This window comes from Pyricularia oryzae, chromosome 2 (assembly GCF_000002495.2).
Source record: "Pyricularia oryzae 70-15 chromosome 2, whole genome shotgun sequence".
NCBI lineage: Eukaryota > Fungi > Ascomycota > Sordariomycetes > Magnaporthales > Pyriculariaceae > Pyricularia > Pyricularia oryzae.
The window spans coordinates 3,402,954-3,426,120 of NC_017850.1; the positions used below are offsets into that span (position 1 = coordinate 3,402,954).

Below are 23,167 nucleotides of genomic sequence, written 5' to 3' on the forward strand. Positions count from 1 at the left end.
TTAGCGTGTTTTGTTATTTTTAGACTGGGAAAAAATGAGCATGGAATACGGCGAACTTGTTCTTTTTCTACCAATCAATTTGTTAGCCTCGAGGGAAAGCTATCAAAAGCACATCATGTAACAATACCCAGTTGATTCATTCATAATCAGATACCAAAACCAGTCCATCTATCTGCATACAACTGTGCCGAACTGACTCTGCCCAGCTGCGACTCTGTGAGGTGAGCATATTCTGAATAAGCCGACCCAATCACCATGTTCGACTCTGGCTGGCTTGATACATTTCGAAAACACAACCCAGAGTCCGAGTGACTCGGCGTTTTAGGTATCTTGGGTAGTTTTGACCAATCCGGTCCGGTAATGAAAACCTCCCGGCCGCGCCGCCCATTGGCCAGACAAAAGCTCGACTATGCGAGTTTCGGCTGCACCCACCGTCCCCATTAAACACGGGATTGGATTTTTACTGGTCCGGATTGTGAGCGTACAGAAAGTTGGACCCTGAATTATGCCATGCATCAGAATCTGACTCGATGATTTCGGTGTGTTTCAAGCCCTGCCATTGGTCAACTCACCGATGGGAACCAGAGAATTTTCCCTGGCCCATTGCTTGACACCGCCGTTGCTGCCCCAGTCTCTCTCTGGCCTTGTGAGGTTGAGGGGATCCAATGTTGGAGGAAAATGTGCTAGCAAGACAAAGACATAGCGGTGCGGGCCCGTCTTTGCAGGAGGCGAAGGTGGCCGGTACGAAAGCAAATCCTCCAAGCCAGAAACCGACAAAGTATAACAGTCGGAAACATGCACTCTGGGGTTGACGACAGGGTGTCCAGCCGCAAGCCAATGGCAGAACTCTGACCTTTCAGGGTCGTCGCGTGATGGGGCATCAGGGTCCGTCAGGGCAACCACATAAGTCAGTTTGGCCATACTCAAGCTCGGGTCAACCTGGGCTGCGGGACCACAAAGCAGATTTGCCACAATGTGGGCAACTGGACTGAGCGTTATCGATGGTGGTTTTGATATCCAGTCGCCTGGCTCAACGTCATTGCCAAGATTTGCTTGGTGTTCATCCCCTCCTGGCCATTGCGCCGTGAACAGGTAATTAAGCTCAAAATCATCAATGACTAGTACATAGTAAGCCGACAGTACATGCCAAGTCAGTTGGGCATATTCTCGGATATCTTGACTCCGGAGGATCCGAATTTATCCTCCTCGGTCCGTTGCTGGACGCACCTTCAGGAATGATCTTGGACCGAAGAAGTCTGTAATTAGAATCCAGAGTCAGTTCAAAGGTCAATTGCAGCATAGTGATGTGCTTTGAGGGAGCACAAAGCTAAACAAGCCAGGACTCTGCATACGCCTCGTAAACTCTGTCACTGTCAGGGGATGACAGAGCTTGGCTGCGCTCAGACTCCAAAGGCTTCTGATAGCTATCCGGCGCAATGTTGCCGGCAACCAAGGAGGTGAAGAGTATCATGAAGAAACGGAGGAGAAGCATCGTGAGGATTGGCGATGAAGCCTTGCAAGATGAGTGTTTTGTTCTGTTGTTAACGTATAGACAAACGCTAGCAATTCCCGTTATGTTGCTTGCCGATTTATTGAAAATGACATTGATGATGAGCAAGAGCCTCGATCGTTTGTGATCTGAGTAAAAAGATTATCCTCTCGCAGGACTGTCCGGCGCATGGCACGAAACGGTTAATAACAATCCCTCTGGGTACCTTCCCTGTCGATCTGGGCAAGTAGGTACCTACTGGGGTAGGTAAGGTACCTTAGGTAGGTACTATGATCATAGATGGTGCAAACCCTTGTTTTCCGGTTCTGTTATTCGTCCAATATACCTGCCAACGTTTGATAACCCCTTACTGCAGAGCAACGTACTCATTGGGAAGGGGTAGCTGTTACTAAACAGGCAGGCATCAATGCTTCAATTGTGTCCGCATGTCTACCTAGGCTGCTAGGTAAGGTATGCTTGCCCTTGGGGTGAGTTTCCATTCTGTAACTAAATTTGTTTGCCGACGAAGCCGAACGCAAGGCGGCACTGTGTTTGGAATCTAATAGTTGTTGTCATCAACTATAGCATGGTTCCATGTCGATGAATGCAGTTGATATTTCCTAGATCGGCATCGTCATTAAGCATGGAGCGCGTCTTGAAAGGTGGGGTAGGTCAGGACGCGTCGAGGTGGCCTAGACTTCATTTTATTTGTCTAGCGTGCGACGCTAGCTAGATGACATATCGCCCTGACAACCACTGGAGGGGCTAGATCCAGCCAACAATGATTTCTTTTCTTTGTTGGGAGCTAATACCTGCCATACTATATCCGTAGGCATACGTTCTGTATTACATCAAGGCTCTTATATCAAGAGCAGCTATATAGATTGAATCCACTTACTCCCCAGAAACCCCTTGATTCCATTATCTCTACCCCGCCTTCGCCTATACAGGTTCCACCTCGCCCCCCTGCGATCACCTCACGTTATCCTTCGTCACTCAACTGAGAGCTCCGAGCTAGCCATAACAGGTTAGTGTCATGTCGGGCCGACTTCCCGGAACGCTTTGTCATCTGGGGTAGCGCAGCAAGCGTAGCTGTCGCTTGCTGTTGATCTATCGATTGTGGGGCTCTCATGTGAAGTGATGGGGTGAGGCACCCCAAATAGAGTTTACAGGGCAATCCCACTTTCGAAAATCGCCAGATTTGTTTTCTTTGATTGTGTTTCGTCACTGCAGCCACCATTTCCATTCACTCACTCATTCCAACCCCATTCTGCCTCGCAGTCTCTGGCTTCTTTTTGGACGTCAACAGGGTACAGCGATGATCTCCCCACCGCAGTCCAGCCCGAGCTTGGGCAGCGACTCGGAGATCGCCTCAAAAGTCATCGCCGACCGCCTGGCAGAGCTCCCCGAAGACCTGCTACTTCGCATATTCGAGATTGTCGGACAGGCATCCAAACGCGATCTGTGCAACGTGTCGCGCCTCAATCACCAGTACCACGCGATTGCAGATTCCATTCTGTACAAGATGATACAGTTCGACCGCCCGGAGCACCATCTCCGCTTCAGCCAGTCGCTCGGTCGCCGTCCTCGTCGCGGATCTCTCATCATGGGCGTGCGACTCGACTATCCGGGTGGACATGGTCGCAAGCTGTCCCAAATCAACCTCGACGTACCGGTCATTGTCGATGAGGTCTCGCATCTGGAACATCCCTCATCTCGCTTCGATGTCCTAACTCGCATGATCTCGACAATGTCCAACCTGGAAATGCTGGAGATCTCTATGCCGGACTCGCTCCTCCACGGAATAGGTGGTCTCTTCAATGGCCCCTTTGACCTGGCCTGCCTGAAGACCTGTACGCTATTTTACCAGTGCCCAAACGACGCATACTGGGACCTCAAAGAGAATATCCACATCTTCTCTCACCCAACGCTCGAGTCGCTCATTATTCGGAAAGCCAAACTGGACTACAAGGGATTTGACTTTCTCGAAAAGCCGGAGAAGACGTCCCTCGAAAAGCTCCACCTGATAGAGTGCGACATCAGTGACGATGCTCTGGGTGACATTCTCGAGTTCCCCGAAGCTCTCAAAGAGTTCGTCATGACACATCTGCCCGAGCCCCATCCTGACTTGGAAGAGAGCTCGGACAACGCTGGTGACTACATCATTGCCCTTCAAGGCGCGGCACACTCCCTCGAGACCGTAGTGCTCGACATACCGACGCTGGGCGGCCGCAGGGCGATGAGAATGCGTGAGTTTGCGGCCCTCAAAACGCTGCGTCTCTCGTGGGACTATCAGTTGATGGGCAAAACGTCCAAGAAGCCTCGTATGCAGGGCGTCGGCCTGCCACCCGAGCTAGAGACGCTCGAATTCTTTTGCGAGTTGGGGACAGACGAAGAGGTGTCGGACCTGTTTTTGAACGCTATCGAGAATAAGAAGGTCATGGCGCGAAACCTCAAGTCGTTGATTGTGGTTGAGGGAGAAGATCGACGGATACCAAAAGAATTGATAGAGGCTTGCAAGTCTCAGGACATCAAGCTGGATATAATTGGCGGTACTTTAGATGAAGATTTAGATTAGAGCAGACATAAATCCAGATGTCTGGTGGTTTTGTTAGTTGGCTTTCTTCTTTTTTTTGAAGCTATTTGGGATAAATGGTGTTGGGGGAAATTTTGCTTGGATATGGGCATTGTTATGACATAAACTAAAGGAAGGGGGTTTTTTTTTGTTATTGATTTATACGGGGCTGTGTTCTTGCAGAACGAGAAATGTTTTGCTTTCGTTTACCTATATACCATGTATTCCTCCGTATCTCACTTCATTCTGTCAAGCGAGCCTTTCATATTTAGTTTTAAAAGTTGCTTCGGATATTGGCTTATATGATAATTTGCAAGGCTGAAATATACATGAACGATGAGTGGTACTGGTATGACGGCCAGGTCCATCACAATATTATTTACAACCAAGAAGAGAGTCACACCATAATTTCGTCTTTGGTTTACAGCCGTCGGCGTCCCCTGATTGCATAAGCCGATGCTTCCTGGGTAAAATCGACGCAAGACTGGTAAGTCTGCCCCTGACCAAACCAATACCATTGCAAGGCCTGCCGGAGAGATTTGTCAGCCTCAAGACAGCAAGAAAGAGATAATAAAAAAGGAAGCAACACTCACACAAGCACCAGCCTCAACGCACCGACCTCCAAGCTCAGGCACCGTCACGTTGAACTCGACCTGGTCCCTGGGCAGGTTGGGAAAGCTTGCCGGGTCGGCATAGCCGTCGCCCCAGACCCGGAGCGGCTCGCCGACCACCTCGTTGGCGGCCAGGTCGACGACGCTGACGTTTGCGAACCCCCGGTGCGGGATGCGGATGTTGACGGCAAAGTCGACGACGTCGCCGGCGGCGTAGCGCTGGACCTGCGCCTCGTTGTCGCCCAGCTGGTACCCCTTGCACAGCCACAGGTTGCACCGCGCCGCGTCGTACCCCGTCCCGTTCCACGCCGGGTTCCGCTGCAGGTTCTCCGGGTACGACGTCCCGTCCGCCGTGTAGTGGTCCACCATGGTCTGGCCGCACACCGCCGCCGCCGCCGGGCCCGGCTGCCGCGTCGCGGGCGACGTCACCATGCCGTGCGACGCGGCTTGGGCCACCAGGGCGAGGAGCATGGGGATTGAGGAGTGCATCTTTTGTTGGAGTTGGGGGTTGCTTTTTTTGGAGAGGGAGCTGGTGGAGGGAAAAGGCCTGAGTGAGATGGGGGGATGGGGGATGGAGAATGGGATTTCACTGGAATGCCTGGTTGGGGCTGAACAGAAAAGCCGTTTATATATCATCAATTATCATAAACGGCTGGACCGCGATTCCAAACAAAAATCCTTCGTCCATGGACATCTAAATTCCGTATCACACATGTGGTATATCCTCCGTGTGTTTCCGTGTTTCGATATTCAGAGGACCCCTGAGTGCCAAGCTCAATCCGTCTAGACGGTAGGTTGCATTGGGGGGAAAATAAGGCGCCAATATCGAGTCCAGGTTTTTTTTTTCAATTCCCGCCCGAGTTTGTACGACCTGTCTTTTATTCCGAACACTACCTTATTACCTGCCAAACACTTGTGCGCAAAGACTGCCGATCCGATTCGTTGCTGTTTTTAGGGGGGCAAGGGGGAGTTGCCCCTGGTCCACCCTTACATGCGGCCTTTTTTTTTTTTTTGTTTGGTTATAGTTACCAGACAAGCAAACCAAGAATAAACACCACAGGTGAATTGGTTTCCCATGTGCCGGCTAAATTGGACCAGGGGTGGCAGGCTTTGCTTCTTTGGGGTTGCCGCTAGGCCGTTTTCTCACCAAGAATACACAAACGCTCCTCCCGCGATCGACATTGACGGAAATGGAAGACAGAAGCAATACAGTATCCGGCAGCCAAAGTGCCGTGATTTATAATTCATGACATTGGTTATATATTGGAACTGACCAACGCAGCTTCCCGAGCCGGCTTCCTGACGGACTCCGAGCTTTGTTTTTGGTTTCTTGTTGTTTTGTTCTCGGCCTTCGCATTTTCCGCAAAGCCGGCGTTCTCAGAAAGCTCACTACTGACATTAGGATGGACATTGCCTCATATTAAACAAAGCCATCCGTCACACTCGCCTTCGCCAATCACTCTCGCTCCATCCTATCGAGTTCTCCTTTTGGACTTTTGGGCCGGACAGCCTGGGCCCGGCTCGCCCTCGGTCGAATTCGCATGCATCTCGGTGATGCTCACGACGCTCAACGTCAGGTCCGGCGGCCCGCCCTCAAACTTGGACCCGCCCAGGATCATGAGGTGGTCGGTCTTGTTCTGGAAGACGTGCAGGGCCCGGCTGTAGGCGCCCGGTTGTGGTGAGTAGTTCTTGACCCACTTGTCCGGGTCGCCGCCGAACCTGTTGGTGTAGACCTCGTCGTAGTCGGCGTCCGAGACGATGATGGTGCCGTTGGGCCCTCCGACGGGCGACCAGACCACGTACGGGGATGCGTTGGGGGCAAAGTTGCCGCCAATCACTATCGGGTGGTCTTCTGCCGAGTCGAACAGGAGAGGGTCCGAGGCTATGCGGTAGTGCACGGGGTAGTTGGCCCCATGCGAGGATGAGTTGCCGATTGGGTACTCGTAGACGACAATGTACTTGTCCATCGTCTCGATCTTGGCCACGACGGTCATGCCGGGACGGGCAATGTACAGGTCGTATGCAACGTCGTTTATCACTGGGCCCCATGTCTTGAGGTCTGGGGATGTTTGGTGAGCCAGCTTTTGTCCGTGGAGGGGGTCACGCTGGTCCGAGTAGTAGCAGACAATCTGGTGGTCATAGAGCCTGTGTTGCGCTTCATGTCAGCACGTAGACTTTCCCAGGCGCACTTGTCACAGGCCTGAGTATACTTACATCAAGAATGGCTCCCAAACAGGATCAGCACCGTTAGTGGTGTTTGGCCGTCCGCCCTGCGTCACCCGACTGACAAATTCCCAGCTGCGCCCCTTGTCCAAGCTGGCGTACACATCAATCCTGGTCCCGTTCTGGCTCCAGCTGTTACCGGAAGCCAAGATGGTGCCGGCGGAGTAGTCCCCGATCGGCTCCGTCAGCTCCATCAACGCCGGCTGCGCACTCATGCCCCAGCCGTTGACCTGGTCAGTGATGTTGGAAACCCACTCCCAGCTCACGCCGCCGTCTTCAGACTCAAATACGGGAAAGTACGTCGGACTGGTCAGGTTGGTGCGCAGAGACGCCGTGACCAGCAGCTCTCCGCTCTCGAGCTCGACATGGCGTGGGTACGAGAGGCTCTCTCCTTCGCGAGCCTTGTAGATGACGCGGTTGTCAAAGAGGCTGAAGGGTTCGAGCTCGGGAGACTCGTTCTGAGCTGCCACGAGCGTGCTGGCGGAGAGTAATCCGGCTTTTACGAGATTGAGACGCATCCTGGCGGGGGGTTCAAGTGCTCTCGGAGTTGGCTTGTGGTCTGAGTTGTCCTTGGAGGTGAAGCCGAACAGAACATATTTTGAGGGCTAGGCTTCCACTTTCAATACATGATTTATCGCTTCAAAGAAGGCCAGTGGCGAGCTATCTGAAAGGCGTCGAGGACGTCATTTCGCTTGCTTGCGGCTATTATCCCACGCGCATGCAGGCAGCGTGTTATTTTGCCCCTTTCAAATTAGCCTTTAATCCTCCCCGGCAAGATCGTGTGCAGCCAGGGGCGGGGTTCTTGCAACTCGTGGCATCGGAGAATTGCACAGGTTGTATGGCTCGAGTTCCGCGAATCAGATCCATTAACGACCGAGGTGGCTCGGAAGTATCTACCTCTTGCGCACTGCATCGTGGTTTGCTGTAAGGGGGATGATTGAGTAATGTAGTCGAGACTAGTAGGGGTAGCAAACCGGATCAGATGGGTTGCCGAACCCCTTTATCTGATATATTGCGTCTTTCGTAGCATTGAACGCCTGTCAACCTGATTCTGCCCGCGGTCAGGAAAACCAAACAAAACACGATTGCCGAACAAGCACAGCATTTGCAGCCCTTTTCAGCCGTTGCATTCATCCAGTTTCTACCGGGGGTAAACAACAAAGGCGTGGCGCCATAGTGGTGCAACACCCCAGCAACTGTACAACAGGCTAAATAGTAAACGTAGCAATCGGCATTTGTTTTTCTGGGGTAGAACCGAAAACAAATGATCTAGATGTAGATATTTGCCATACTCCCGATCTATTGTGATTGGTTGCCTAGTGCTTAGCAAAGATCCCCTGCGCAGCCGGCAGTTAGTCGGCGATGTCACACAAATTAGTTTCAAGGCACCAAGCAAGGATGGTGCTGGACTTGGCGTGATGGCATAATGCACCCGATACCCATGGAGCCAAGCATGGCAGCATTGATGATTACTATGCCCTATGGTGTTGGGGATTGGTGCCATTGGGCTGGAATGTCAGGGCTAAAGACTTTAAACCAAGATTGAGGTATGAAAGATTGTATAGCCCATAGTAGACCTTGCTTGGCAGGCAGTGAACATGTGGGGAAGACCAGAAATGGGTTCAAAGTCAGGTTCCGTCTGTCCAAGAGACCATCGGCAACTGCCAAAGCCTTCTTGGCCTCAGTGAAGGTATATTGGAAGTCCAGACGGTCTTGTGTAGCCCTGTAGGCCTATCCGGCCGCAGTCTTAAAGGGCTGAGCGCCGCCAGTAGTTCGATGTGAGCGCCGCACTCAAGGCCACTCTCTCCATCATCCCGTAGCTTGCATCTTCAAGTGAGCCTCTTAAGTCATCGCAAAGATGATGTCTCAGACACGCATCCTGGGCCTTGCTGCCGCCATCTTCCTCTTCCTTGGCCTGACTGAAGCCGCCCGCTCTGCCGGTTGCGGCAAGACCAACACCATCCGCAACCAGCAGTACACCGCAAACATCAACGGCAAGCAACGTCAGTACATAGTCCGCCTGCCGGACCAGTACGACAACAACAAGGCCCACAAGCTCGTCTTCACCTTCCACGCCCTTGGCGGCAACGCCCAGCAGATCGCCCAGGGCCAGGGCGGCACCCTCGCCTGGTACGGCCTGCCCCCGCTGTCTAACAACTCGGCCATCTTCGTCTCCCCCAACGGTCTCAACGCCGGATGGGCCAACCAGGGCGGTGAGGACATCACCTTCATCGACAACATGGTGCGGACCATCGAGGCGGACCTGTGCGTCGAGACGTCGCAGCGCTTCGCGACCGGCTTCTCGTACGGCGGCGCCATCTCCTTTGCCTGGGCCTGCGCCCGCGGCAAGGAGGTCCGGGCCATCGCTCCCATCTCCAGCAGCCAGCTGTCCGGGTGCCAGGGCGGCAACGATCCCGTCGCCTTCATTGGGCAGCACGGCACGTCCGACTCGGTCCTCCCCACTGCTGGCGGCCGTGCCATGAGGGATCGCTTTGTTCGCAATAACGGCTGCACACCCATCCAGCCGGAGCCCCAGCCCAACGGAGGTCGCCACGTCAAGGTTGACTACCAGGGCTGCCGTGAAGGGTACCCCGTCTCATGGATCATCCACAACGGGGACCACAACCCAAGCCAGAGTGACCAGGGCAGCAACCAGGCATTTGCGCCCGCGTACTCGTGGAACTTCTTTAACCAGTTCCAGCCGCAGTGAGGAAGAAATGGTATTTGAGGTGAGCTTGCGGGGGCACGGGAAATACTGTACCTGAGAAATGCAGAATGTTGGGCTTGCTCACCGAGCGATACGAAGTTGAAGATGTGAACAGCAATGGCTTGAGAGAAATGAGATTAGGTTACACACATAGGTTGTCTACCTGCTCCTTCAAAATCAGACATCGCATGTATCCATGAGTTCATGAGCTCGCTAAAAACTCAATGGTTTAGTGCATGAATGGTGAAGTGGTCGCCAGGTCCGATACCGCAGCCAAGTGACATGAGTGGGCGGGCATTTCGATGCAAAGATCTTGCGACCCAGGAAACCGATAGAATCAATCTTTATGTCCAACCTGGACGTATATCCTAGATCAAGTCAAGAAAAGCATCCAAGATAAGCATTCTGAGTCAATTGGGCACCGAAAGACTCTGTGGTTGTCATACAAAAGGCATCTGATAACGCTGTCGAACAACGAAAATCGCGTCGTGTCTCCGCAGCAGTTGATTTTGGGTTTCGAAAAGCAAGGTGTCGTCATGTTCGACCATTGGGGAAGTGGGTGTGGCGGGGGAACAGCCCACGGGGAACTTCACTTATCGATACCTCACAGCACTGTCGTCTGTCATACCCCACGTACGAGCGCTTAGCGTGCCTTACGCTCAACCCAAACAAGGGAGCTCAGCATTAGCACCATTGACGAACTAAGTACCTTTGCCATTGTCATCTACATCGCACCCAAGGTTTCAGTTCTAGTGTCGCTCGAGTGCGGCGGCGGGTATTCTCCAACATCAAGGTCTCTCGGCTGCTCTTTATACCCGAACAGAGAGGCAAGACTGGCTCGTGATTGGTGCGCATTTGGGGGAACCTTGCGATTGCCAGCCCAAACCATGACCAACAAGACTCGGCCCACTTTCACAACTTGCACTGTTACCCGCTTCATCGCGTCACTGGGTCAACTGGGCCCTCGAGGGTCGCATGTGGAGGGGCAATGCCAGCGCGAAGATGAGGGGTAAGATCGCGACGTAGTTAGGAGGGTGGATAGCGACTCGAGGTTTAAAACGAGCACGTATCCTCATATGTCTGCGACATTGGACTGTGGTTCCTAAGTTCATCTGTTGTTCTTTTTCTCCAAAACCTGTAATTCCCGGTAATACCAAGGCGAGACGATAGCGTCAATAAAGAGCCAAACTACAGAAACACAGGAATAATCAGAAACAACAACAGCAGTCAATATGGCTAAGACATCTATCAAGCTCAACTCGGGCTATGTAAGTTAAGGCATCTACGAAGGGCGCTTTTGGCCATTTTCTTGGCTTGGTAGATCTATCACCACTAACGCCCCTTTGCCATCCTCGTAGGAAATGCCCCTTGTCGGATTCGGAATCTGGAAGGTTCCGGTCGACAAGACTGCTCAGGCCGTTTACGATGCCATCAAGCTCGGCTACCGTCAGATCGACGGTGCCTACGACTACACCAACAGCAAAGAGGCCGGTGAGGGTGTCCGCCGCGCCATCGAGGAGGGTATCGTCAAGCGTGAGGACCTCTTCATCACCTCGAAGCTGTGGAACAATTACCACAAGTGAGTTGCGCCCCATGTACCGAGCTGCAAACAGACAAGATACTGCCAGGACTCGCGACTAACCCCAAACCCTTTACAGGCACGAGCACGCCATCGAGATGGCCAAGCACGAGGTCGACACATGGGGCATTGGCTACCTCGACCTGTTCCTGATCCACTTCCCCATCTCCCTCGAGTACATCTCGCACTCCAAGATGCCCTACCCCTGCTTCTGGCCCGACCGTGAAAAGAGCCGCAGCACCCCTCTCCAGTACACCCCCGTTGCCGAGACGTGGGCCGCCCTCGAGAGCCTCGTCAAGACCGACTCCAACCCCGACGGCATCCTCCGCTCCATCGGAGTCGCCAACTTCCGCGCCCAGCTGCTCACCGACCTGTGGGGCAGCGCCAAGATCAAGCCCGCCGTCAACCAGATCGAGCACCACCCTTACCTGGTCCAGCCCCAGCTTCTTGCCTTCCTCAAGGACCACGGCATCGCCATCACCGCTTACAGCTCCTTCGGACCCCAGAGCTTCGTCGAGCTCGACCACCCGCGCGTCAGCAAGGTCGAGCCCCTCTTCACCCACCCCACCATCAAGGCCATCGCCGACAAGCACGGCCGCACCGGCGCCCAGGTTCTGCTGCGCTGGGCCACCCAGAGGGACATTGTTGTCATCCCCAAGAGCAACAACGTCGACCGCCTCAAGCAGAACCTCGACTGTGTCAGCTTTGACCTGTCCGACGACGAGGTCAAGCAGATCTCGGATCTGGACTGCGGCGTGCGCTTCAACGACCCTGCTGACCTGAGCCCTCCCATCTACATCTTCGACTAAGCGAGGAAACCGAATGGTGGGATGTCCTGGTCTCTGATGGCTAAAATTTGAATGTCAATAAAGAATAAGGCACAGTTTAGGCCTGGCTGTAAAATAGTAGACATAGCCAAAAGAATAACATTTGAGTTCATCCATGGATTAGTGAAAAAAAAGACTTGCCATTTGTAGAAGCTTGGGTCTTGTAATGAAGCTTCCTGGCACGCCGGCTTTTGTTTTGTCGCTTTCAGCCATACAAAAGCTTTCACCCTGGAGTTCTGGCGCTAACGGGAACAGGCAGACATAGAGCAGTCCAATCCAGTTGTAGGCAACAGTGTACGGAAGGAGCGACTCCATAAACCCAAATCTGCAAACTCCAGGCATCGCGGCTTCCTTTATCAGCCCGGTGCTGCATTGCCTCAGAACTTGCTTTATAACTTAAGGCACCTACCTACCTTACCTAACTTACTGCAGAATCGTTGTCTGTTGGTCAGGCAACAATTTAGAAAAAGTTTCTCCAAAATAAGGTGTACACAGCAAGGAGATGCTCACTGCAAACATCGATATCGGCATGAATACAAAGACAGAGCAGCGATAGCCCCGTCGGTCCTATCTGAGACTCTTCAATGGCATCCTGCAACGTAGATCCTGACGGGTTTGGCCCGGAGTCTGCACTCGCGTACTGTCTAGATGAATCTCTAGGAGAGCCGCTGCTGACTGACCACCGCTTCAACCCACTACATCCGTCACTGTTCACCGATATTGTCAGCCAAGTTCCTGAGAACATGATCGATGATGGCACGCTCCAGCAATTGCCCTCTGCTATTACAGATTTGACAATCGAGCAATGGGAGGTTGGGAAAGACGAGATCAATTTCATCAAAGAGGCAAGCCGGAGCTTCTCCGAGGAGGATGTCGAGACGCCCATCAAGCAGGCTTTCCTGCAAAGTCTGCCCAGCAGGCCAACCCAATTGGAGCTTCCCCTATTGACTCTTGCTAGCCAAGCAGAGTCTCGAGAAATGCTTAATCGTCTCGCCACTGTTCCCCCAGTGTCCCTGGTGTTTGATGAGATACCCATGGATGATTTGGGTGCAGATAAGGGTGAAGGCTTAGAATTTCCGCCATCCGCTTACACTTGCCAAATAAACATGGAAAATGAGCTCCAGGAGAAACTTGAACTCACAAAAGAAGCTGTTTGCTACCTGGCAGAAATAGTCAGGGTTGACCGCTCCGACTTGGAGGCTACACTGGATATCAAAGACATGATGCCGCCAGCAAGACTCGTGAGCATTTGATAATCTTATATTTTGACTCGGCAGATATCTTACTGACACATGGTCGATAGAATAGACACGATCTTCGCCTGACACCTCCTGCCACTCCCAGATTCTCACACATGCAGTCAGAACCCTGGGTGCCCGGTTCAGATGGTGTCGATATCCCCTCACCCTCAGAGCCCAGATCTTTACTCAGCGACGACCTGAAAGCAATTGAAGACCATATATTCCAGACGGACAACGAACCCCTGTCTGGAGGCTCGCCGCTGGCAAACTGTTCGCCAGTCCAGGGTACTCTGTTCACCTCGACACCTGAGGACGAACCAGCAATTCCGGTGCGAGATCACAAGAAGATTGACGGCTTCAAGCTTGAGCTCCCTCTAGTTGCAAATACTATTGATGAGCCATCAGGTATAAATCTGCTCATAGATGGCATTGAGCCCTTTGTCATCGACCAAGAGATCGGAGACAGGGACACTGCGAGTTTAACAGCTCTTCTGGAGATTGATGCTTCGGCTCAGCTCCGAGAGGCAGCAGATAAAGTGAGAAAGTTATCAGAACAAGAACAGATCGAGCCCCTTGATGGTCTTGCCAGACTTAAACTGCCGATGATAGACACCACTCCACCAGAGGCTGACTGGAAGGATGTCGTCAGAGAAGAGAAGCAAATGCTGGCATATATAATGGAGCGACATTCTGATGAGTTTCAGGTAGCTAAATGGAAAATCGACAAAAGAGCTGAAAGGGATCTTCCATGGCTCATGAGTTCATCGACCGGTATTGTTCTCGGGGACGAAGTGCTAGAAGAGGTCGACGAAAGTGCTCTGCATGAGTTTTGTGCCTTTGACGATGACGTTTTAGGCATTTCAGCACTCTCCCGGAAGATCAAAGAGCTTGCTCTCCTCAGGCGAGCTGATGATCTCGATGACGATGATCTGGAGCCAGCATTCGCTAGGAAACCAACACCGGTTCCAACGCCGGCGTCTGCCCTACCTACTCCAGAAAATTCCGAGGACCTGATGACTTGTATTCGGAAGAAGAGAAAAGCATTGGAAGCCCTCCAGTCTTCGCCATTTACAAAACGGGCCAAGTGCAGACCACCATTGAACGGCGAGGAGACACTTCTTATAGGGGACAAATCTCCTGAGGGTGCCAAATTACTGGCTTCATTCCTAGAGCTGAATGGCCATGGCAAGGCTCCACCTCGCCAGAGTCAGTACTTCCGAGCAAGCGCAGGTGACGGAGCAAGCCGTGATAGCTGCAATTCAAAACAGCCTGCAAACATACCACAAGAGAAACCGTCAGACAAGACAAATGCCATGTTAACGACCAAGAATTCTCAGCAGTGCACCACCAACACACCCGGAGATGTTCCATCAAATATCGCCAAGCCAGCACCTGTGCCTCGCATTCAACTTCCCGACTTTCCGCTGAAGTTGGTTGTTTCAATCAGCCTACCTAGAGACCTTGTTCGACTGCTTGAAAGGCTTCTTCAAGGCGTCGAGCTGATAGAAAGGGACTATAATGCTTACAACTACTCAACGTGGGCAGCTGGCACCTCGGCTCCATCGACCATCATATCATCGCTTGGAGAAGAAGCAGACATCACTCTGTCTCCCGGAGTAGGGGTCATTCTCACATCAACCGTACACGTGCGGCAAGGGCCTTTTCAGGGCTGTGACGGCGACAGTATTTTGCAGCGACAAGTGCGCAAGACTTGCCGACGATACGAGCGCCTGGTGGTTCTGGTTTCGGACAAAAGCCTAGATGACACCATTCTACCAATGGCACCGGCAGACGCGCTTGCATTTGCCGAGTTCCAGGCCTTTGCTCGGAGCCTTCAAGACGTTGCAGAAGTCAGCGTCTTTTGGGTCGGAGGTGGGCAGACTTCCCTAGCTACATGGGTAGCCTCGCTAGCCACGGAGTGCGCGTCGCTCGAACAGGCCCCGTTCTATCGGCTCCTATGTCAGGGTGAGAGTCACTGGGAACTGTTCCTTCGCCGAGCAGGGATGAACACTTTTGCTGCTCAGATGGTGTGCGGACTGCTCCAAAGTCCATACGGAACGGAGGCGGCTAGCTTCTTGGGCGGTTCGGGACTTGCGGCGTTTGTCAACATGTCGGCAAATGAGAGGGCTCAGAGGTATACGTCTGTTCTTGGAGGTCGGAGAGTTTTGGATCGGGTAAGCGACGTGGTTGATCAAAATTGGGGCCGGATGTAGGGCGAGTTTTATACTCTGCAGTGGTTGCTCATCGATGCATGGTATATGTTGATCTGGGTGCGACTTTAGTCGAATTTGCAACGATTTAAGACCTACCCAGTTTTAGTGTTGTGCTCTAGATATCTTGCCTTGGATGATTGCTCTTTTTCTTCCTTTTTATCAATCTTCAGATGCTTTGATGGACCATATTTTCAGGCTCCTATCCTCAGAAGTTCGCAGCTTAGGCAGCTTCTTGCCATGGGGTTCCGAATCACTCTCACTGTCGCTCTCACTGGTGCTGGCCCCATCGTCTTGAACAGAGTATGAACCAGCACACGTAGCCAAAACCGAGCCTCCGGGGTGTAGAGCGGTAGCTCCAACCGCGGACCCAGCCCCATGAGCCTGCCAATCCCACGTAGGCTCGACGACACCCTCATCTCCGCCCGCGCGATCCCACACCAGCACGCGCCCATCAGGCGTGCCCGCCCACACCTCGAACAGACCCTCGGCCTCCGACGAAGGGAACACGTCGCAGCTCAGGCGCTGGTTGACATCTTCACCGCCGCGGCCCGCGAGCCGGGCCAGGAGACGCCCCGTGACGCGCACGTCATACACCGCCAGGGCGGCGGACCGCCGCTCGTTCAGAACCAGGTAGCGGCCACACGGGGACCAAGCGGCCTGCATGACGCCGCCGCCGTCACCTGAGCACTTCCCCCCGCGTTTAGGGCCGGCGAGGGGCCAGGTCGCAACGCACTCGCCCGCGCGGTTCAGGTCGTATATGCCGACCCAGCTCGTCCAGGTGCCGGCCGCGAGCAGACCCGCGTTGTTGTCCGAGGTCGGCTGGACGGCCAGGGCGGCCACGGTGCCCTTCATGCCGACGCCGGAGCCCTTGGCGATATGGCGGGCCGAAGGGATGGTGGGGATGGTGAGGACTGGCCCCTCGGCATTGCGCGAGGCGTCAAAGTATGCTATTGTGTTGGTGGCGCCGGCGATGAAGTGGGTGCCGGGCGCCAGGGGCCAGATGAGGGACGAGGGGCTTATGTAGCCTTCCGTCTCGCGCTTGATGAATTTGTACGAGGCCAGTGGGCGCTGGTGAGGGGAGTGCGGGCTTGTGTGAGAGGTTTGCGAAGATGTTGGGGAGGAAATGGATGAAGAAGAAGATGCGGATGACCGTGAAGATGGCCTTGGGTCATCCGCTGGTGGTGGAGTCCGGCATGGCACATCTTCAGCATGTGGGCTGGTTGATTCCCCTGTGGCTTGAGCCTCCTCGGGCAACAAGCTATAGAGCTGTAGAGGATGGTCTTTGCACCCGACTAGAACGGTTTGCGTGGTGTGGTATCCCAGAGAGAAATACGGACAGGGTGCTATAGCCCTAGTCGGCTCCGGAAGAGTCAAGACATTCTGCGGCCCAAGTTCAAATGGGTTGTCTCTCGGCTCCAGGAGATCCGACGGCAGTACATAGGTACATATTTGATTTGCCGAAGAGGATGCAATCACTGTAGTCCCATCTGCTGACCTACAGAGCGGTTTGTTATCTGGTCAGTCCACTCTAGTTCGTGTTGCGCGGGTCAAATCTCGACAAAGAAAAGGCATACCATTCTACGCTCTTGTAAAAAGGCTGTGTTCTAAGAGATTCAGAGGTACAATCTAGTCCGCTAGGTCGATGTATCAAAGGAATTGTGCCTGCAGAGGCCACGACGTCCAACCTCGGCTGCTTTCTTGCAGGTGGTGATCCTGTTGTTGACCCCGAAGCTGATATGGTTTCCATCCGAGCAAGCTAGGATTTTAGTCTTGGGTTTGGCGTCTTGGTTGGCGCATATATTTGGAAGAAGGATACCTCTGCCAAGAACTCAGATTACGCGTCCAGATACACTTGTGACCCTCTTGATGATTTGTATCTTTTGAAGTATGTTGATCCCACGCGAAACTGGTGACGCTAGCACTGACATGAGCTGCTAGAGCGAATTAAATGTAGTAATTTCGGGTTGTTAGTTGTAATTGGAAGGCTCACTCACAGTCATGTTCAGAACCTGGACCCAAGATTTCCAAGCGCTAAAAATGTCCCCCAGGTCCCCTCCAGGTCCCCTTCCGCTTTTCCCGGGGACCCTAACCCAGGTCCCCGTCATTGCACAGGCACAGATGCTGGCACAACGTCATCACGCACGCACTGGCGCGCGCTTTAGCTTCACCGACCGTCACGCGCCGGTCTAGCTTTAGACAGGGCGGGCGGTCTACGCCTCAATCGCCGACAACCCATAACTTTTTTTTATTTTATTTTTATTGTCGACTTCTTTATCGGAAACGCGATTCGCACTGCCAGATTTGGATTCGGCAAACCCAATCGACAAAAGAAAAATCCGCCTCGACTATTACAACAAAGCAATCCACGCACGAAACGTTCGAGATGGTATAACGCAGCTCGGGGTCACAAACCAAAACAAACCGACCACACTCCCTGTCCACCAATTCTGCGTCGCCGGGATGGACGCCTTTTGGGTCGCAGCGTCGAGCCGCTGCGAAGAGCTGCGGTCGCCGGGCCCGATCAATCTGATTGTGTCAATGTGAGTGCCTGCCGGTTGTCTGGAAGCAAAAGAGACTGATTGACAACTCTTTCAAATGATTCTCGTTACAACTGTTAACCACTTGGGCATCGATTAGATTCATCCTCGTCGGGATGCTCATTTCCTACCTCCCTCAACACTATCGAATCATCTCCCGCGGCACATCCGAAGGAATTTCGCCCTATTTTGTACTCCTTGGTGTCACTTCGGCTACCTCGGGCTTTGCCAATATCCTCACGCTCCCCCAATCGAGGCAGGACGTGACTTGCTGCAAGGATCTGGATACCTTCCATTGCCTGGCTGGCCTCCTCGGCATTGCGCAGTTGGGAGTGCAGTGGATATGTTTCGCCGTAATGTCAGTGCTTTTCGCCCTCTTGTACCCCGCAGAAGCCGTATAGCAACCGGCATTGCTGATGCTAACAATCCGGGTTTAGCCTCGTACTGTTCCTTGTTTTCTTCCGATACGGCGATACCACGATACCGGATGAAGAAGAGCTGCCAGATGAAGCTCAGCCCAAGTGGCAGACTGCCGTCATGGTAGCGGTTGTGTGTTTTCTACATGGGCTTGTGGTCATTATCATTACCGCAGTGATGGGATACATCTTCCCGGATCACCTATCCGCCTGGGCCAACTCATTGGGCATCATGGCAGCGGTCCTGGCTGGGATACAATATATACCACAGATCTGGACGACATATCATCTCAAGCATGTCGGGAGTCTGAGCATACCAATGATGTGCATCCAAACACCGGGAGGATATTTGTTTGCAGGGAGCCTGTTTGCCCGTCTGGGATGGGCAGGCTGGAGCTCCTGGGGTATTTTCCTCCTCACTGCAACGATGCAAGGGGTGTTGCTTTGCATGGGCATCTACTATGAGATCAGCAGAGGCAAAGAGAAGGCTCGCGCGGAAGCAACGAACGGGACCCATCCTCATGGGGATTCGGAGGACTCTGAAAGGGATGATGATCCACTGGCCACACCTCCTCATGGAGGAAGAGCGGCCTACACCCCGGGTTTGGACGAAGGCGTGCCAAGACTATACACCGCGCACCCTGAACATTACGCAAACACTCCAGAGGAGCTTCAGGGGATATTGGACCGGCAAGAAGCGGACGCGGCCGCCGAAACGCAACCCCTTCTCAAGCCTGGAGGAATTGGTACGCCTTACAACACGTAGCGCACGACTGTGGGTCCCAGTTGGCTTCTACTGTGGTATGTAGAAGCACATCTCGAGACCCTTACAGTAAGAGGCACAGCTTGCGTGGCATCGAAGTTCTTGACTCGACTCTGACGCGAACCTCGGACTAGCTCGGAGAAATGTCCTTCTATTATTTATTCAGAAAGTATATTTTTGTACATGGCAGAATCTTTTCTTGATTATTTCTTGATATTCAGCATTCACATTGCGCAACCGTATTTGCAAGCAAACGGGCCCATTATTTGGATGTTTTCACTTCGTACATTTTAACGCATTATTTCGGTTTGCGAACCATCGATCGGGCGGGTGTCAATGCCGTGCCGAGCTGGCCAAGACCAAGCAACAAATTGATTCATTCGCAATTACTTAAATTTGTCGGGAAAACCTCCTCCGATTTTCTCACATTAGTTGGGACGACTATTTTCAGCAGTGGTGGTGGTGATCAGCAGCTTCTAGGGTATTTAACAGAAACAAAGAAAACGCGTAATTCAGTATGCAACGCCGAACTGGTTTCCTAGATGGCTCAAAGGGAGGTTGGCGATACTTAGCCGCGAAACAGCCGAGGTCGTGGAGGATCAGCCCAATGGGGCTGATAGGTCGGCTCTGATAGGCCTGTTGAGAAAGCCGTCACTATCAGCCTCACTAACGACCCGCAATACCACCATATATACTCCACATCTTGGCTGTCATCCATCGCCAAGCTCCCCCTTGAACGTCTCAGTTAACGCGAAAGGTGTGGCGCACTGGCCCCCGATGGGGTAGCCGAACCCATGGTGACAGACGGGGTACATGGTCAAGCATCGCTGGATCTTTGGTTTGCATCTAAAAAAAACCTTAGAGCAAGATCTCCCAGATGTTTCTCTCGAACTTGCCTGATCCGTGCGTTCAGAATTGAGCAAGTCAAGCAGGGTCAGGAAAATCTTCAAAACCCCCCTTCTTACTCGGCTATCTCAAACGATGGGGTCAAGCCAGCTAGCTTGCTTTGATAGCAAACATTAGGCTGTGTGGGTCGAACTCCAAAACACTTGCGAGGTGGGAAGATGAACCTCCCGACGACTCCGATGTAGTATTGCCGGGGGTCAAGCGAAGACACGGAGACGGGCCTCTGCCGCTAGTCAAATCTTTTGAGGCTCAAGCGGCAAGACGACAAGTCTATTGAAGAATTTTTAGAGTGCCAATCGAGGGCTCTAAGTGGGATTCTTCAGGGATTATCTACAATTTAATTGGAGCAAAGACGACGAAATGTCACCTGGCTGTCGTGTTGCACTGTTGCACGCAGACTTGACAGGTGCTTATTTGCCTGGAGTCACGAAAGACGCACGGAAGCAATCGCACCGTACACTTTTGTTTGCGAACAAAAGGCTATTATTTAGCGTGTTTTGGAACACAAAGGCGATCTCCTGGAAACAGGGTGTCTTGCGATCTTACCCCATGGTATCATGTCCACCTCTTGAGTCTAGAGCTGTAGTACCACACAAGCATGCATAACTATTTGCATAACGAACATGTTTTCCATCTTGTGCATGCATCTGGCCCACTGCAAAGGTGGTGCAGTATGCCGCCATCGACAGACGACGAGCTGTAGACCGAATGCGGTAATGGTGTCTGTCGGTCCCTGGTCTCGTGTATTATTCGCGAAAATGTCCGCTTGCAAACACACTCTTTATTAACAAGTATGTCGCCTGGGTGTTCCTCCATGGCATCGCCATCTCTTGCTGCTCTCCTTTCCAGCCCTTGGTGACGCATTTTCTTTTTTTTCTTTTCTTTTTCTTTTTGGTTGTCGGTTGGGATATCTCCCACGGGATGGGATGACGGTTCACTTCAACTATGGGCTTTGGTTCCACGGGTTTTGATTCTTCTTGATTCGTCACCTGTATTCTCTTCTCCTATCGTTTTTGACAGACGATACCTTTTGTTCACTTCTTCTGCGTCACCTAATTTTCCCTCTTTCTTCCTCGCACGAGGGACCACTCCGAAGCCATGAGTAATAACAAGGACAACAACCCGAACCTCTTGGACAGGTTCAAGCAGGGACTTCAGCGTTTCGGGGAGCTTTTCAAAGACAACGATTCCAAGGAGCGGGGTGACACGACCCCCTGCCCCGGTGCCAATGGAACGAGCATCGGCAGCTTCCAGCAGTTCAACCTGCTTTGTGGCCGCAACCTAGCGGGGGATATCATTGACGAAAGCCAGCAGCCCAACTTCTTGGCCTGCATCGATCATTGCGCCTCCTTCCACCCACGCTGCGATTCCGTGTCTTTTGATGGCAAAGACTGCCGGCTCAAGACGGGCACTGGAACTGCCGGATCGCGCAGTTCGAGGAGGTTCGACTCGGCGTTGGGGATCTTTGGGACCATTCCGAGCGACTCGGGATGCAACGCCCTCGGGGCCTCAACGACGCTGGGTTCTACCAAGTTTGACATTTCGTGCGGCTTCGTGATCAACGGTAACGATCTGTTCCAGGAGCACAGGACCAACTTTAATGACTGCCTCACCCTCTGCTCGCAGACCCAATCCTGCGCTGCCATCTCGTTCGATGTGGATATGGATCAGGGCTTTCAAAACTGCTATCTCAAGCGAGCAGCCACGGGTGGTGGCCTTGTTCGCATGGCCGGCATGGATAGCGCAGTCGTGAATAGAAATGCGCCCCCACCGCCACCGCCGCCTTCGACAACCACGTCTTCGTCTTAGTCTTCGACGTCCTCCTCGACCTCAATTTCGACATCCTCCTCGTCATTAACGTCATCATCTTCGACACCATCTTTGGCTTCAACTTTCTCGTCTTCGACTCCTGTTGCAACATCAGTCGCGCAATCCAGTGCTGCGGCCACGCTCGCATCTCTAGTGCTTGAGACCACGCCAACTGCTGCTGCCAGTCTTCCCACAACGACGCCTGTCGCCGCGGCCACCAGCACGACTGTCATCACCAGCTTGGTAACTCAGACCTCCATATCGGAGGGAAAGACGAGTCTCTTGACATCATTCTTGACCTCCACGAAAGCCCTGACGATCCCGCCTGCCAGCAAAACGCCTTCGGAGTACGACACCAAGGGAGTAGAGGGCATCGCAGTTCAACAGTCCAGTGGCAGTTCCCCAGCAGTGATCGCAGGCTCAGTAGTGGGTTCGCTCATCGCCGTCCTCATAATAGCGGCCTTGGTCTTCGCTTTCTGGCGCAAAACGCGCAACCAGGAGGCCATTGACGACGGTGATCACACTGAAACTTCGGCCGGCCGATTCGCACTCATTTCTGCCTGGGTTCGGGGGCGGCTGCCGGATAGGAGCTACGACGACAGAGACCATGTGGGTGACAGCGCCGGCGGCGGTGTCGCGGCATTCTTTGGCAAACTGCGGCGACTTGGCAGGTCAGGTGGCGATGACGGGGATAGTAGGGCCTATAATGAGAAGATGCGCGCCACTGAGCAGGGCATCGGGAGCAATCGAAGCAGCAGTCAGGCCGGTTTGCGGCAAGAGCACTATGGTGATGGGGCTAGTCTCCGGAGTGGGGATTATAGTGATGGGGCCAGTTTGCGGCATGAGGACTATGGTGACGGGGCCAGTTTCCGGAGTGGGAACTATGGCGATATTGGGCCGGTGCCTCCGATGCTACCGATGCCGACTTATGATGCACGACGGAGCGGATTTTTTGACCTTCGGGACAGCATGAATGGCCTGGCGCAGCATAAGCCCGAGTTTGAACGGAAAAGAAGTAGCAGTGGCCATGCGTTGCGGAAGAGCTTTTCCATTTAGAACAATACCTTAGGTATTCTACATAGCTTTGGGACGGACTAGCGACAAATTAGATCAGTAATGTCATATTTCGAGACAACACAAGTCCCGTTTATCAACCTTTATCGCAATAATGGTGTAGATAATACCTAGGCACTGCCGAGGGTGGTTGGTCAGTGAACAACTGGAACCAAAGCTCTTGCGAGGCAGCCAAGATGTGACATGGAATTTTGTGG

General features: G+C 52.9%; 10 protein-coding genes across 10 annotated transcripts; 6 read left to right on the plus strand and 4 right to left on the minus strand.

Moving 5' to 3' along the window:
• Window positions 1-460: 460 nt before the first annotated feature.
• Window positions 461-1,492, minus strand: MGG_01399 (lipid binding protein; the record flags this gene model as incomplete). The annotated part of the gene is made up of 4 exons (XM_003714296.1): window positions 461-498; window positions 573-1,118; window positions 1,228-1,256; window positions 1,353-1,492. 4 exons carry the CDS (start codon window positions 1,490-1,492, stop codon window positions 461-463), a joined length of 753 nt encoding a protein of 250 aa, XP_003714344.1.
• A 1,137-nt stretch (window positions 1,493-2,629) lies between these two features.
• On the plus strand, window positions 2,630-4,067 carry MGG_01400 (uncharacterized protein; the record flags this gene model as incomplete). Its single annotated transcript, XM_003714297.1, has 2 exons — window positions 2,630-2,634; window positions 2,831-4,067. 2 exons carry the CDS (start codon window positions 2,630-2,632, stop codon window positions 4,065-4,067), a joined length of 1,242 nt encoding a protein of 413 aa, XP_003714345.1.
• A 418-nt stretch (window positions 4,068-4,485) lies between these two features.
• MGG_01401 (uncharacterized protein) lies at window positions 4,486-5,860 on the minus strand (the record flags this gene model as incomplete). Its single annotated transcript, XM_003714298.1, has 2 exons — window positions 4,658-5,860; window positions 4,486-4,590 (listed from the first exon to the last, which is right to left on the minus strand). The coding sequence occupies exons 1-2, from the start codon at window positions 5,309-5,311 to the stop codon at window positions 4,486-4,488; spliced, it is 759 nt and encodes a 252-aa protein (XP_003714346.1). The 5' UTR covers window positions 5,312-5,860.
• Window positions 5,861-6,147: 287 nt separating this feature from the next.
• On the minus strand, window positions 6,148-7,416 carry MGG_01402 (BNR/Asp-box repeat domain-containing protein; the record flags this gene model as incomplete). Its single annotated transcript, XM_003714299.1, has 2 exons — window positions 6,148-6,820; window positions 6,890-7,416. The coding sequence occupies 2 exons, from the start codon at window positions 7,414-7,416 to the stop codon at window positions 6,148-6,150; spliced, it is 1,200 nt and encodes a 399-aa protein (XP_003714347.1).
• Window positions 7,417-8,756: 1,340 nt separating this feature from the next.
• MGG_01403 (fungal cellulose binding domain-containing protein) lies at window positions 8,757-9,608 on the plus strand (the record flags this gene model as incomplete). The annotated part of the gene is made up of 1 exon (XM_003714300.1): window positions 8,757-9,608. The coding sequence occupies one exon, from the start codon at window positions 8,757-8,759 to the stop codon at window positions 9,606-9,608; it is 852 nt and encodes a 283-aa protein (XP_003714348.1).
• A 1,039-nt stretch (window positions 9,609-10,647) lies between these two features.
• MGG_01404 (NAD(P)H-dependent D-xylose reductase) lies at window positions 10,648-12,143 on the plus strand. The gene is made up of 3 exons (XM_003714301.1): window positions 10,648-10,873; window positions 10,964-11,184; window positions 11,264-12,143. The coding sequence occupies exons 1-3, from the start codon at window positions 10,838-10,840 to the stop codon at window positions 11,991-11,993; spliced, it is 987 nt and encodes a 328-aa protein (XP_003714349.1). The 5' UTR covers window positions 10,648-10,837; the 3' UTR covers window positions 11,994-12,143.
• Window positions 12,144-12,595: 452 nt separating this feature from the next.
• MGG_01405 (uncharacterized protein) lies at window positions 12,596-15,465 on the plus strand (the record flags this gene model as incomplete). The annotated part of the gene is made up of 2 exons (XM_003714302.1): window positions 12,596-13,252; window positions 13,315-15,465. The coding sequence occupies 2 exons, from the start codon at window positions 12,596-12,598 to the stop codon at window positions 15,463-15,465; spliced, it is 2,808 nt and encodes a 935-aa protein (XP_003714350.1).
• Window positions 13,409-17,447, minus strand: MGG_01406 (uncharacterized protein). The gene is made up of 3 exons (XM_003714303.1): window positions 17,040-17,447; window positions 14,534-16,960; window positions 13,409-14,424 (listed from the first exon to the last, which is right to left on the minus strand). The coding sequence occupies exons 1-2, from the start codon at window positions 17,210-17,212 to the stop codon at window positions 15,625-15,627; spliced, it is 1,509 nt and encodes a 502-aa protein (XP_003714351.1). The 5' UTR covers window positions 17,213-17,447; the 3' UTR covers window positions 13,409-14,424; window positions 14,534-15,624.
• A 196-nt stretch (window positions 17,448-17,643) lies between these two features.
• MGG_01407 (PQ loop repeat protein) lies at window positions 17,644-19,763 on the plus strand. The gene is made up of 3 exons (XM_003714304.1): window positions 17,644-18,005; window positions 18,103-18,360; window positions 18,440-19,763. The coding sequence occupies exons 1-3, from the start codon at window positions 17,926-17,928 to the stop codon at window positions 19,182-19,184; spliced, it is 1,083 nt and encodes a 360-aa protein (XP_003714352.1). The 5' UTR covers window positions 17,644-17,925; the 3' UTR covers window positions 19,185-19,763.
• Window positions 19,764-21,185: 1,422 nt separating this feature from the next.
• MGG_01408 (uncharacterized protein) lies at window positions 21,186-22,952 on the plus strand (the record flags this gene model as incomplete). Its single annotated transcript, XM_003714305.1, has 2 exons — window positions 21,186-21,836; window positions 21,897-22,952. 2 exons carry the CDS (start codon window positions 21,186-21,188, stop codon window positions 22,950-22,952), a joined length of 1,707 nt encoding a protein of 568 aa, XP_003714353.1.
• Window positions 22,953-23,167: the final 215 nt, after the last annotated feature.